The sequence below is a fragment of the Hylobates moloch genome, unplaced genomic scaffold (genome assembly GCF_009828535.3).
Source record: "Hylobates moloch isolate HMO894 unplaced genomic scaffold, HMol_V3 SCAFFOLD_4, whole genome shotgun sequence".
In the NCBI taxonomy this organism is placed as follows: Eukaryota; Metazoa; Chordata; class Mammalia; order Primates; family Hylobatidae; genus Hylobates; species Hylobates moloch.
In genome coordinates this window covers 95,546,802-95,559,618 of record NW_026652279.1, presented here as the reverse complement: position 1 = coordinate 95,559,618, position 12,817 = coordinate 95,546,802, and the positions used below count along the sequence as shown (strand labels likewise).

Genomic DNA, 12,817 nt, shown 5'->3' with positions numbered 1-12,817 from the left:
GTAATGAGTTACATTAAACCACCTAGAAACCAACCTTAGTACAGTATCACATCCACCCCCTCCCCCCAAAAAAACCCCCACAAATCCTGCTCAGAAAAAAAATAATATATATATATAGAGAGAGAGAGAGAGAGAAGTAATGTAGGTCTTTACTGAGGATTGCTTTTTGAGAAAACAAAGAGGTGAATTGTATAGCATACAGCAAGGCTTTCTTAATAAAACCTCTTTTTATATCATTTTCCTCCCAATTTACATCTTCCTCCTTCCCCATTCCCCTACAGATTATCCTCCCTCTTCTCATCTCCTCACTTCTTGTGTCCTCTCTTTACCAATTCTCACAGAGAGGCAATCATAATGATGTCAGGTGAGGTTTTAAGGAAGAAGGAAGGAAAGAATAAATATTGGTGGCCAGAAGATAGCGTCCATCATTTATCTTATGTTGACATTGCTTAGTTTCTCTTCTCAGTCTTCCTTATCCACTAAAGTTGTCAAGTCATAAAAGCAACTTTTTCAGGTCCCATCTCTGCCAATAGGAAAGGTGTATTTCAAAGTAAATGACCATAGTTTGAATTAAATACATTTAGTTTTATGGATAACTCCTTACATTTATTTTTCTCATTTATTGGGTGATGAGTGAAAAAATTCATCAGGAAATAGACAATTACTGTTCTGACTTGTGATTGGGAACTTTTGTTTTAGCTTTAAGCTTTTCCCCCTTAACTTTTTAGTTTGAAAATTTCAAACCTACAGAAAAGTTATAAAATTATTACAATGAACACCCATATACCATGTTTTGACAGTCATCCTATAACTTGCATTATTGATTTATCTCTCTATATACATTTGGTGGTTGTTGTTGTTGAATCACTTGAGAACTTAATGAATTTTTAAAGTGGAAGGACACTACTTAAATATTTAAAACCCTGAAATATTTAAGACCTTTTCTGAGAATAATTTTCAAGATAAAGACTGTGATTGAAGGCAAATGGTTATATGTAATTTCTAAAAGATAACCTCTCTTCTGGATATTTCAGAGGACCAGAACTGGAGATATTACAGACTCCTTTCAATAGACTTCAGATTCCCACTTCCTTTCTGTCTTAGCACCTCTGCTGAGAGAGGTTCTCAAATGGTTATCCTGATCTGAACACCCCCACCAAAGCAAACCTATTTTAGATATATTAATGCAAACACAAATTAGAAGTTTTAGCCTGGGCAACACGGCGAAAACCCATCTTTACAAATAAACAAACTAGCTGGGCATGGTGGTGGACACCTTTATGTAGTCCTAGCTACTCGGGTGGCTGAGGTGGGAGGATCGCTTGAGCCAGACAGGCAGAGGTTGCAGTGAGCCAAGACAGCGCCACTGCACTCCAGCCTGGGCACAGAGCCAGACCCTGTCTCAAAAAGGAAGAAAAAAAAAATGAAAATTTTTTACAGTGCTATTTCTGTTTGGATAATTCAGTTTGATTATGACATTAACAATGTCATCATCCTGCTGGCAAATCAGCAAAAGATGGAGTTGTCTAACAGAATGCTTACAATATAAGAAGCAAGGAAAGACAAAATGGCCTACTCTAGAATTTAGAATCTGAAGCACTTGCTTCATCCTCGGAAGCAGCAATTCACATAGAACCGACACATAGGTTCAAGTCCTCTAATGCTAAGAAGAGTAATATTTGGAAGATCATTTGGGATAGGATTTGTTACTCTACCTAGACTAGGTCAGGAAGGTTAAGCCAGATTGCAGGGCTCCATGGTTCCGCTCGGTTGCAGATAGGATTCAGGCTTATGTATGCATAATGCTCAGTTACTATTTTACTGTTTTCAATTCACTAACCAAACCATTGAGCTTACTGAAAACTGCTTTCTTTAGAGTTTCATTTCTGTAGAAGGTAAGGATGTAATTTCTTTCTTCACTAACAGGACAAACGGCACAAGGTATATGAGATGAGAAGAGGTCTCTGAGATCTAGTCTTATAGTTGGTGCATCTAGTGGTAGATTGCAATACTGCTCATCAAATATTCCAGATTTTGTCTCTGCAGTGCTCCTCCTTGAGTGATTTGGGGGTTTATTACTGTAGCATAACTTATTCTGCCAGATACAAGGCAAGAAATGCTACATTAAAATTTTGATAAAACAAAGTTGAAAGGATAGTTTGCTTGTTAATTGGAATGGCTTCCCCCAAAACCCAAACTTTAAGTCAGATTTCCTTTATTTCTTTTATAAACGTTTAGCTTTAAAACAGTTATAGATTTGGCTGGGCACGGTGGCTCACGCCTGTAATCCCAGTACTTTGGGAGGCCGAGGTGGGTGGATCACGAGGTCAGGAGATTGAGACCATCCTGGCCAACATGGTGAAACTCTGTCTCTACTAAAAATACAAAAATTAGCTGGGCATGGTGGCGCATGCCTGTAATCTCAGCTACTTAGGAGGCTGAGGGAGGAGACTCGCTTGAAGCAGGGAGTGGGAGGTTGCAGTGAGCCAGGATCTAGCCAGTGCACTCCAGCCTGGTGACAGAGTGAGACTCCATCCAAAAAAAAAAAAAAAAAAGTTATACATTTACAGAATTATTACAAAGTGTGCTCATATTCCTCACACCCAGTTTCCCCATTATTAGTCCCTATGATATTTTTACATGCTCTTTCCTTCCTGTGAATATTACAAGTCTTGTTCACTAATATATATTTCTTAAGTGCCAGCCATTTTGCTATTACTAATTGTAGGTTGGTATTCTTCAATAGTTTTGGAAAGAATACACAAGAAAATCAAAAGACATAGGGAGTGCCTTTCTGTCTTCCCATAAAATCATGTGGATCTTTTTTTTTTTTCAGTCAAAAGGAAGTCTCCTAGACTTTATGTGAACAATCCTCTTACTGACCACCCTATAGCCATCACTGAAAATAGCTTTCTCTATATCACCGAAGCTTTAAAACTCACAATAATCTTTTATTTTTGCCTCCTGTTCGATAACTATGAAGTTTTTATTTATATCTTAATCCAAATATATCCTTTTTTCTTTTTTATCATTCCCATTATGACCTCCATGACTTTTAAAATGTTATGGCCGGGCACGGTGGCTCATGCCTGTAATCCCAGCACTTTGGGAGGCCGAGGTGGGCAGATCGCTTGAGGCCAGGAGTTCAAGACCAGCCTGGCCAACATGGTGAAACCCCATCTCTACTAAAAAATACAGAAATTAACTGGGCGTGGTGGCATGCGCCTGTGATCCCAGTTACTTGGGAGGCTGAGGCAGGAGAATCGCTTGAACTCAGGAGACGGAGGTTGCAGTGAGCCAAGATCACGCCACTGTATTCCAGCCTGGGCAACAGAGAGAGACTCTGTCTCAAAATAAAGTAAAATATAAATTAAATTAAAAAATAAAATAAAATGTACGTTTCTTTTCAATTATACAAACACAGAGGTGGTGTATTAATCTGCTTGGCTGATATAACAAAATAGCATAGACTGAGGTGGCTATAACAACAGACATTTACTTCTCTCAATTCTGGAGGCTAAGATGGGGCAGTTTGGGTTCCAGGTGAAAGCCCCTTCTTGCTCTGTCCTCACATGGCACACAGAGAACAAACTCTTTGTTGTTTTTTTCTCATAAGGGCACTAATCTCGCCATGGGGGACCCACCCAGGTGACCTCATCTAAATTGAATTACCTCCCAAAGGCTCCATCTCCAAATACCAACATATTGGGGTGGGGTAGGGCTTTAACACGGATTGGGGGAGGAGGGAAATCGTTCAGTCCACAGCTGCTGGCAATGCCCAAGCTCAACACAAGATTAAAGTACTGAATTACGGAGAGCTGTGAGATAAGATTAGAAAGACTAATCATACGGAGGTCATCAAGTGCCAGACTAAAGAGCCACTGCGCTTTTTAGATCATAAATCCGGGGGTTGCTTATGGGATGGATTTTGTTAGAGATCACGAGTAGGAAAACCATTTGGAGGAGTAATATAACAATCCCTGAGGGAAAAATAAAAACTAACACTATGATGACAACCCTCGAATGCACCCCCACCAGGAAGCCTTTCCTGATGCTTCGCCAGAGAGGTTCTCTTTAAACGCGAATTTTTCTTGAGTTACCCTAGAAATGTAAGTTACACCTTACATTTCGCCTTCTGTCGTACATGTTCTTGTGCGTTTCCTAATCCTTCCTCTTTGCAGTTCCTCCAGCACAGGGTGTGTCCCAGCGCCCTTCTGGCGGAGCCACACGCACTCGGCTCAAAGTCTCGCCCTCCCGCATCAGAATGCGCAGACAGTATTTGTGGACTTGACCGCATGCCAGGAAATCCAGAGGGCCTGGCCATTTCTGGGCGCCAGGACCACAGCCGGCCACCCCACGGACGCCTGGGACGCTCTTCTGGGCCCCCTTCGGGGCTGGGCGTCAGGCTCGCAACAACTGCGTCCAACTGGCTCCGCGCGGCCTGGGGCGCAGGGGTGGGGCTCACGTCGTGAGCCGGTTGCATGGATTATTTTCGATTGATTTCCGAACCTTCAGGAAGCAGACACGCTCCCCTTCCTTCTTAGGGATGGGGCGGCAGCCAACGAAAGCCCGAAGCCGCCTCCTTTTCTGTGTGGGGAGCTTGGAGATGCTCAGGAGGGACCTCCCCGATTCTGCGATTCTGAGCATCATTTTTGGCAGGAGGCTAGATAGAAGCAGCAATTGACATTCATCACCCTAAAGTGCGGATTATGTCAGTACAGATGCTACGATAGAAAAACTAAAAAATGACAGAAATAGTGTTACCTTTTTAAACTCTGGGAGCCTATTCCTTTAAGAGATTAGGCTGTGCGCCAATTCCCGCCTGGTCCCAGGATGCCTTGCGCGGCTGCCGATTTCCCACTCACGTCCCAGGTCTCCCTGCGCGGCGGTTTCACTTCCGGCGGGCTAAGTGCGCGCGGCGAGCGTCGGGCGTACTTTTGCGTGGTTGCTCCACCCCGTCAGCGTTGCCTTCACCGCTGTTGGGGCTGGAAGTTCCCGCCAGGTCAGTGCCGGGCGAGAGAGATGCTGCCCGGCCCGCCTCGACTTTGAGGCGAGAGACGTGTCCCAGACCCCTTTCGCCTTGCTGACCGCGTCGAGGCCCGGCCAGACATGTCCACAGGGTTCTCCTTCGGGTCCGGGACTCTGGGCTCCACCACCGTGGCCGCCGGCGGGACCGGCGCAGGCGGCGGTTTCTCCTTCGGAACGGGAGCGTCTAGGTAACCGCACTTTCTCGCCTTCCTGGGCCGGATTCACCCCCACCCCTGCCCACGCAAAGCTCCCTTGGTGTCCCCATCCTCTCTCTTCCCGCTGGCTTCCTTCCCAGTGGGGCTGGAGAGAAGCACTTAATCTAGCCGCCCAGCGTCGTAGGCCTCTCGCCGCGGTACCCGGGCCCAGCGCGGCCTGGTGAAGTGGAGGGCGGGATGGGTTCTGTGCTGTGAGGTTTCCAGAATCCATGTATAGTTCAGGCATTGTTTGGACCTAGTGGGGTCTTGACTGCATGGAAGGTCCTGGGGGTCTACCTCGGAGCTTTAGCGATGTGTCAGTCTTAGGTATAGAATGAACATTGAGTCAATGAATGAAATTATAGCATATTGTGGAGTTTTATGTTAGATAAGTCCGATTTCATTGCAGCATTTGCGGTTTTGGATATTACGGTGTTTTAATAACTGGTTTTTAACCAGCTTTTCAAGCTTTTGTGCCACATGGGACCTTATCTGTTTTTGTTAAAAAAACAAAAAAAACACTTTTTTACAGTGTTTATTAGTGGCAATTTTCTGCAGTATGTGCAGATTAGTATATCTGATGCAAGAATGTTGTGTTGTAATAAGTCAGTATTGTCTTTTACTTAAATTACAAAACGTAGGTAGCATGTTCCTCGTTTTTGTGCAACCCATTAGTTCAGGTGGCGACAAAAACATAACTGTCCAGAAAGAGACTAAGTGGTGAGACATTTTAATGAGAGATTTAAGCTTTAGAACTCAATTTTTTTTTTTTAAGATAAAGGTGGAAGGGTTCATAAAGTTAAGGAGTGTGCACACGGTCAACAAGATACTTCCTGAAGCTTAAAAGATGTGGCTGTAGATTTAAAAGGCAAATACTTAAGCATGACCTGCAGTTTAAAAAGGGAAGGAGGAGGAACCACGGACTACACAGTCAATTCAGAAATTTGAATTTTCATCCATACCTCCGTTATTCTTACTCTACTCGCTCAACAACAGGTCCTAATAATGTTACTTCTGCCATATCTGTTTGTCTTTATTTCCAGTTCCACAATCCTGCTCAGGCTGTTGTCATTCATGGAACAAATATTTATTGGACAGATTCCCACGTGCAAGGCTCTGTTTTAGGTATTAAGAGTCTTGCTCTCTTGATCCTTACGTTCTTATGAAAATAATTCTGATTCTTGTCAGATTTTTAACCAGCTGTCTTTCTTGTTTTAGATGAAAAGTACTCCAATCAACTTCTTCAATCTGTTCTGCCACATTGTAGCCTGAGTAATTTTTTAAAAAAAATCCCATTGCTCCCCCTTTAATCATTACCCGCTATCATTAGAATGAAGTTTAAAAAAGAAAAAAAAAACTTACCATAGTCTGCAAGGTCCACTTCTGCTGGAACCTCTGGGGACTCTTCTTGAGCCCGTCTTTTTATTTTAGCTATCCAGACCCACTGTTAAAAACAAACACACAACTACCACCCGGTACACCAGTACCTGCACACAAATAACTGAAATAAAGTTTCAGAGAAAGATACTCTTACTTCATGGGATGCACTTCGATATTTTCTATTTTTTTTTTAATGTTGCTTATGACTTGATGAATTAATTTTTATATTTCTCTCATGGTCCTGATCTTAGTGTGAGAAAGCCTGTCCTAGCAACATGGCCTTTTTCTCTTTTCAAGTGGGCTTTGCCAGCCCCTTCCTTGCAAATATCAAATGGTCTCTTCCCCAGAGAGGCCTTTTCTGACCTGTCAGTCTAGGGGAGATTTCCATTCTCCTAGTACTCTTAGAGTGCTGATCACAATTGTAATCAGTTTGTTATATTTATTGTTAACTTGTTTGTTGTTAGATCTCAGCACTAGAATAATTAATATCTGTGTCTCTCACTGACTAGAAACTGCCTGAGGGCAGGGTCTGAGTCTTAACTTACCACCGCATCGTCAGTCCCAAGGACAGTGCCTGGCATAGAAAAAGGGCTTTAATAACAATTTGAGCAAATGAGTTATTAGTAATAAGCTATAAAAAATTACCCAAGTTCTGGAGAGGCTTGGATAAATTAATGAAAGAGGAGACTGTCCGACATAAATTTGTTAGAGTGCTGGTTGGGAGGCCTGACAGCCCCTAGTGCTACCTGGTGATTTGATGTCTTGAGGTTGATCATTTTAGGGGAGTTCTCACATCTGGAAAAGGAGTGTAATATATTACCTGAGTTGATGAGTGAGATGAAGTATTTAAATATTTAGCATCAAGTCTGGCACTTGCTAAGTGCTCAGTAAATGTTAACTATTATGTTAGCTACCAAGTCTGCATTAGGGCAAGCTGGGCAAGTTAAAATAAAATTCCGGATGTGACTGAGTCAAGTTGGCTTTTCTACAGCACATCCTATCAAGTCCTTGGCATATGACATTGGTTTGAGGCAATAATTGGTCAAGTCTAGGGTAGCCTTTGTTTTTCTTGAATTTAGTAAATTTTCACTGCCACCAAAATTTCTCTTTTGCTTTTGTGGTAGAGAAAAATTTCATTTTGATGTGTTTCTTTGGCAGTATTTTCAACTTTCATTATGTAATACTTCATAATGTCTTCAGTTATGTTGTCAAGACATATATGTGTGTGTGTGTGTATTTTTTTTTTTTTTTTTTGAGACAGAGTCTCGCTCTTGTTACCCAGCCTGGAGTGCAATGGCGCGATCTCGGGTCATTGCAACCTCCACCTTATGGGTTCAAGCGATTCTCCTGCCTCAGCCTCCTGAATAGCTGGGATTACAGGCACGCCACCACACCTGGCTAATTTTTTTTTTTTTGGTATTTTTAGTAGAGATGGGGTTTCACCATGTTGGCCAGGCTGGTCTCAAACTCCTGACTTCAGGTGATCCATCCACCTCGGCATCCCAAGGTGCTGGAATTACAGGCGTGAGCCACCACACCCGGCCGCCAATAATGTTTTAGTATCCCCCAAATACTCATTTACTCTACTCCACATTATACACACAACAGTGTCAAAATAACAATATGATCAGACTACCACCGGCTAAGCTAAATGTTTTGGCATATATGTCCCTTTTATGGTTGTACTACCTATGTTGTCTGGATATAGCCGTTACATACTATATTCTTTTGCTTGTAGCGCTCACTTAGGTTTCTGTGTGTGTGATATCTCACTTAGTTTTGATTGTAGCAATATGTTATTAAAAATACCTTTTAAATTAAGACTAAATGTTTAAAGATCTGTGGGGGTTTTTTTTGTTTTTGTTTTTTTTTTTTTTGGAGACAGGGCCTCACTCTGTCTCCCAGGCTGGAGTGCAGTGGCGCAATCTCAGCCCGCTACAACCTCCACCTCCTGGGCTAAAGTTATCTTTCCACCTCAGCTTCCTGAGTAGCTGGGATTACGTTCAGGTGTGCATTGGCACGCCTGACTAATTTTTGTTTTTTGGAAGTTTTTTGTTGTTGTTTTTTTTGGTAGAGACAGTTTCACCATGTCACCCAGGCTGGTCTCAAGCTGCTGGGCTCAAGCAGTCTGCCTACTTCAACCTCCCAAAGTGCTGGGATTACAGGCGTGAGCCACCCGGCCTGGTCAAGATCTGTGTTTTAATTGTTAGTGAGAGCTTACCCCCCTGCTTTGTCTCCTGCCTCGCCTTCATACGCCCAAGGTGCACACAAACACATTTTAAAAATCAGTAGTAAACTAAGTACTTCCTCTCCTTTTACCTGCTCAGTATGGATGGCACATCTCAAGGTCTACCCCTTAATAAGCTCCTCCACCTCCGTTCCCCTCACAGTGATTAGCTCTTTGCCTCAAACTTCTGCAGTATCTCTTTGCCATCGTTTGGTACTTGATTATAATCTGCTGTATAGTAATTCTAAACTTACTGAAGGTGTGTACGTTTCTACTGCTTGCATTATCTACTGCTTGAGTATTTCTTTTCCTCCTTGTCCCCCAATGTTTGCAAAAATCTGAGTGGCTTCTTAAGCTCATTATGAAATTGAAGACACCCAGACCCAAGAAACTTGGAGAACTCTTCTGGCTTGGAGTACAGTTATTTGTGTTGTTTAACCCCCTGGTAAATGGCATGTTCCTTGGCTAGGGGACATCTTTCTGCTCCCTTGCTATTCCTGGCATAACGCCTTGTACATAATATGTTTAGTTGAATTTATAAGTATCCCTAATGATAACAGTCATAACAACATTTATTGAAGTTAATTCATCCTGTGCTCCGAACCCTTATATTTAAAAAAAAAATTCTGCTGGCCGGGCGCGGTGGCTCACGCCTGTAATCCCAGCACTTTGGGAGGCCGAGGCAGGTGGATCACGAGGTCAGGAGATTGAGACCATCCTGGCTAACATGGTGAAACCCTGTCTGTACTAAAAATATAAAAAATTAGCTGGGCGTGGTGGCGGGTGCCTATAGTCTGAGCTACTCGGGAGGCTGAGGCAGGAGAATGGTGTGAACCCGGGAGGCAGAGCTTGCAGAGTGCCATTGCACTCCAGCCTGGGCGACAGAGTGAGACTCCGTCTCAAAAAAAAAAAAAAAAAGTTCTGCCGAGTGGGTACTGTTAATTCCTATTTTGCAGGTGAGGAAATAGAGGCTCAGAAAGGTTAAGTGATGGCACACAAGTACCAGAACATGGGGGGATTGGTACTGGAACCGAGTCACACTACTGCTGCCAGGGCTTTTGAGACTTTAAAAATGACATTGGTTCTCCCATGGTGATTATTCTTTATGGAAGGGCAGCAAAGGAAATAATAAAGATAAATATGTAGGATAAAGAGAATTCCCCATTATGCTGTATAGTCTCCCTTAACTCTCCTACATAATTTTTGAAGTGTCAACTTGTCAAAATTTGCTTATTTTCACAATTTGTCTTCCCACCTTTTCATAGCAAATCTGAACCTCTGAGTCTTGATAAGAGTAGTTGAAAAGTTGTGAACTTTGTTCACATTCACTTGTTTTTATCAGCTGTTCTTTTTTTAAGCTGGAAGGCGCTCTGAAGAGTTTCTGTTAATGAATACATGATCCTGAGACAGGGTGATTTTGCTTTGCGTTTAACTTTTGCCAGGAAATGTCCCCACTAGTTTTTCTATCCTTTTTTTTGGTGGTAAAATACCTAACTCTATGCTCTCCCCAACCCCACATTGCCCCATGAATGTGGTAATGTAGCAACGGAGAGCTAGTGAAGATAACTTAAAATAACTTTTCTATGGCCATTTAAAAATATGCTAGGTTGCAAAAATTGGTGAAAGCAGAATAATTGTGATCCCTACTTATGATTACCTTGAGATATGGAATCCTTATTGCTGTAGACTGTTTTTCTTGAAATCTGGTATTGTATTTTTTGCAACCTAGCATTTTTTTAAATGGACGTTTAGACTGTCCCTGAGACTGGAGTGCAGTGACACTGTCTCGGCTCACTGCAACCTGCACCCCGGGTTCAAGCAATTCTCCTGCCTCAGCCTCCTGAGTAGCTGGAATTACAGGCACGCGCCACCACCACGCCTGGCTAATTTTTGTATTTTTAGTAGAGACGAGGTTTCACCCTGTTGGTCAGGCTGGTTTCGAACTCCTGACCTTGTGATCCACCCGCCTCAGCCTCCCAAAGTGCTGGGATTACAGGCGTGAGCCACCACACCCAGCCTGAAATCTGGTATTGTGTTTTTTAAGACTACTTTTACGTGTGGATTTATTTTTAAGGAAGAACGGAAACATATTTGAACTTGGTGGGTTAAAGGTAAATTTATTTTTCTTTTTGGGTCCTATGACAATGTATTAGATATGTTACGTGAATGAAATTATCTTAAAGAGTTAATTTTTATTTTTCTTAAGTAAATATTGGCTCTAGTAGACTTCCTTTTGTGCATGTGATTTTTGTTTTGTTTTTGTTTCTTTAAATAAGCAACCCTTCTGTGGGGCTCAATTTTGGAAATCTTGGAAGTACTTCAACTCCAGCAACTACATCTGCTCCTTCAAGTGGTTTTGGAACCGGGCTCTTTGGATCTAAACCTGCCACTGGGTTCACTCTAGGAGGAACAAATACAGGTGAGGAGGATCTGATCACATTGTCAGAGGGTAGGCTTGGGATATTCTTTCCTCAATTCTGTCCTGTATCTCTCTTTAGAAGGATCATCACTGGTAGTAGACCTTAAAAAATGGTAAATGCTAAGATGAAAAGAAATGCAAGGAATTGGAATTAAGTGCTAGTGATAGGCCCAATCATTGACTGTCATCTACTCTGATGTAAGGAAGGAAAACATACAAACATTAATTTAAATTTTTGGATTATATAATGTAGTGTTTTTCCTTAGTGGAGATTGTTGTTTAAGCCAGCTTTATCAATTTGAAACATTAACATACATGAGATGATCAGCACCCTTACTGTAACATAATTTCTATTTTTTTTCTTTTTATGGAGACACAGTCTTGCCCTGTTGTCTAGGCTGGAGTGCAGTGGCATGATCATGGCTCACTGTAGCCTTGCAACCTCTCGGGTCCAAGTGATCCTCCCACCTCAGCCTCCTGAGTAGATGGGACCACACGGGTGCACCACCATGCCTGGCTAATTTTTTTTTTTTTTTTTTACTTTTTTACTTTCTATAGAGAAGAGGTCTCCTCCTGGTCTTAAATTCCTGAGGTCAAGTGATCCTCCTGCCTTGGCCTCTCAGAGTGCTGGGATTATAGACCTGAGTTACCATGCCTGGTCTATAATTTACATTCCTAAGAGATGTTTTACATTTTTGTATTATTAAAACAAGTGGGAAAAGGGCAATAGGTAAAGGACTTGAAGATTTCAAAACAATTGAAAGTTTTTGTTTTTAGTACAGCTGGAAAAATAATGTTTCACTGGAGCTGACCATTTAAAAAGTTGCTTCTTTATTTACCCTTCATTTTCTACCCTTAGAGCCTCTTGGTCATTCTTACTACTTTTTGCATTGATCTTCCAGCTTTGGGTGCAGCACATTTCACAGCCACATCTAGAAAATGGAAGAACTACAGGAATAAATATGAGCAGATTAGTCAGTGAGCTGCTTGAGATAGCTCAGTGTAGCATTTTGTTTGGAGTTGCTTTTTTTGGTCTTGCTTGATTTTGTTATAAGCAATAGTTATTTGCATTTTATAAATTTTATTCCTTAATCAAATTATATATGGCTTGTAATATGAAAACCAGTGCTGTGGGAAAAATGCATGATTAGTAGTTATGGTGGCAGATACTATGATATGTATTTGTTCTAATTAGAAGTGTTGTCACTCCCTGAGGGTGATTTTAAGTCTTTCCCTTATGACAAGTAAACCAAAAGAATGTCATCTTCATTGATGATTAAATTTTATTTCTCTTTTTGTTCCCAGGAATAGCAACAACTATAACTACAGGATTAACTCTGGGTAAGAATTTTTGAGGAAAGATCCCAGCTCTATGGTCTTCTAATAATTTTAATAAATTGAGTGATCTTTCTAGTCTTCTCTCTTATATCTCACAGAGCTGGGGTATAGAAAAAAGTGTATATCACAGATGGTGACTTATCGGAGAACCTTTCAGTATTTGAGTATGAAAAAAAGGAATGACTTCGTAGAGTACTTTTATAATTCAGAAAAGTATTTTAAATGCAGAAA

The 12,817-nt window shown here is 41.7% G+C and overlaps 2 protein-coding genes across 4 annotated transcripts in view; one reads left to right on the top strand and one right to left on the bottom strand.

Annotated features, from left to right (window-relative positions):
- MTMR6 (myotubularin related protein 6) overlaps positions 1 to 4,784 on the bottom strand; it is a 46,298-nt gene extending 41,514 nt beyond the window's left edge. Inside the window, exon 1 of one of the 2 annotated variants that reach the window (XM_032150620.2) lies at positions 4,765 to 4,784. Coding sequence is in view for 1 of the 2 variants with exons in the window: in XM_058437745.1 (XP_058293728.1) it covers positions 4,126 to 4,146 (21 nt within the window). In the remaining variant the exon portion in view is untranslated. Of the gene's footprint in view, positions 1 to 4,125; positions 4,649 to 4,764 lie in introns of those variants that run through there. The other variant, XM_058437745.1, reaches the window with a different exon arrangement.
- A 116-nt stretch (positions 4,785 to 4,900) lies between these two features.
- NUP58 (nucleoporin 58) overlaps positions 4,901 to 12,817 on the top strand; it is a 48,263-nt gene continuing 40,346 nt past the window's right edge. Inside the window, exons 1-3 of one of the 2 annotated variants that reach the window (XM_058437747.1) lie at positions 4,901 to 5,216; positions 11,106 to 11,248; positions 12,554 to 12,589. In XM_058437747.1, the coding sequence (XP_058293730.1) occupies positions 5,110 to 5,216; positions 11,106 to 11,248; positions 12,554 to 12,589 (286 nt within the window). In that variant the 5' untranslated portion in view covers positions 4,901 to 5,109. The remainder of the gene's footprint in view (positions 5,217 to 11,105; positions 11,249 to 12,553; positions 12,590 to 12,817) is intronic. The other variant, XM_032150621.2, reaches the window with a different exon arrangement.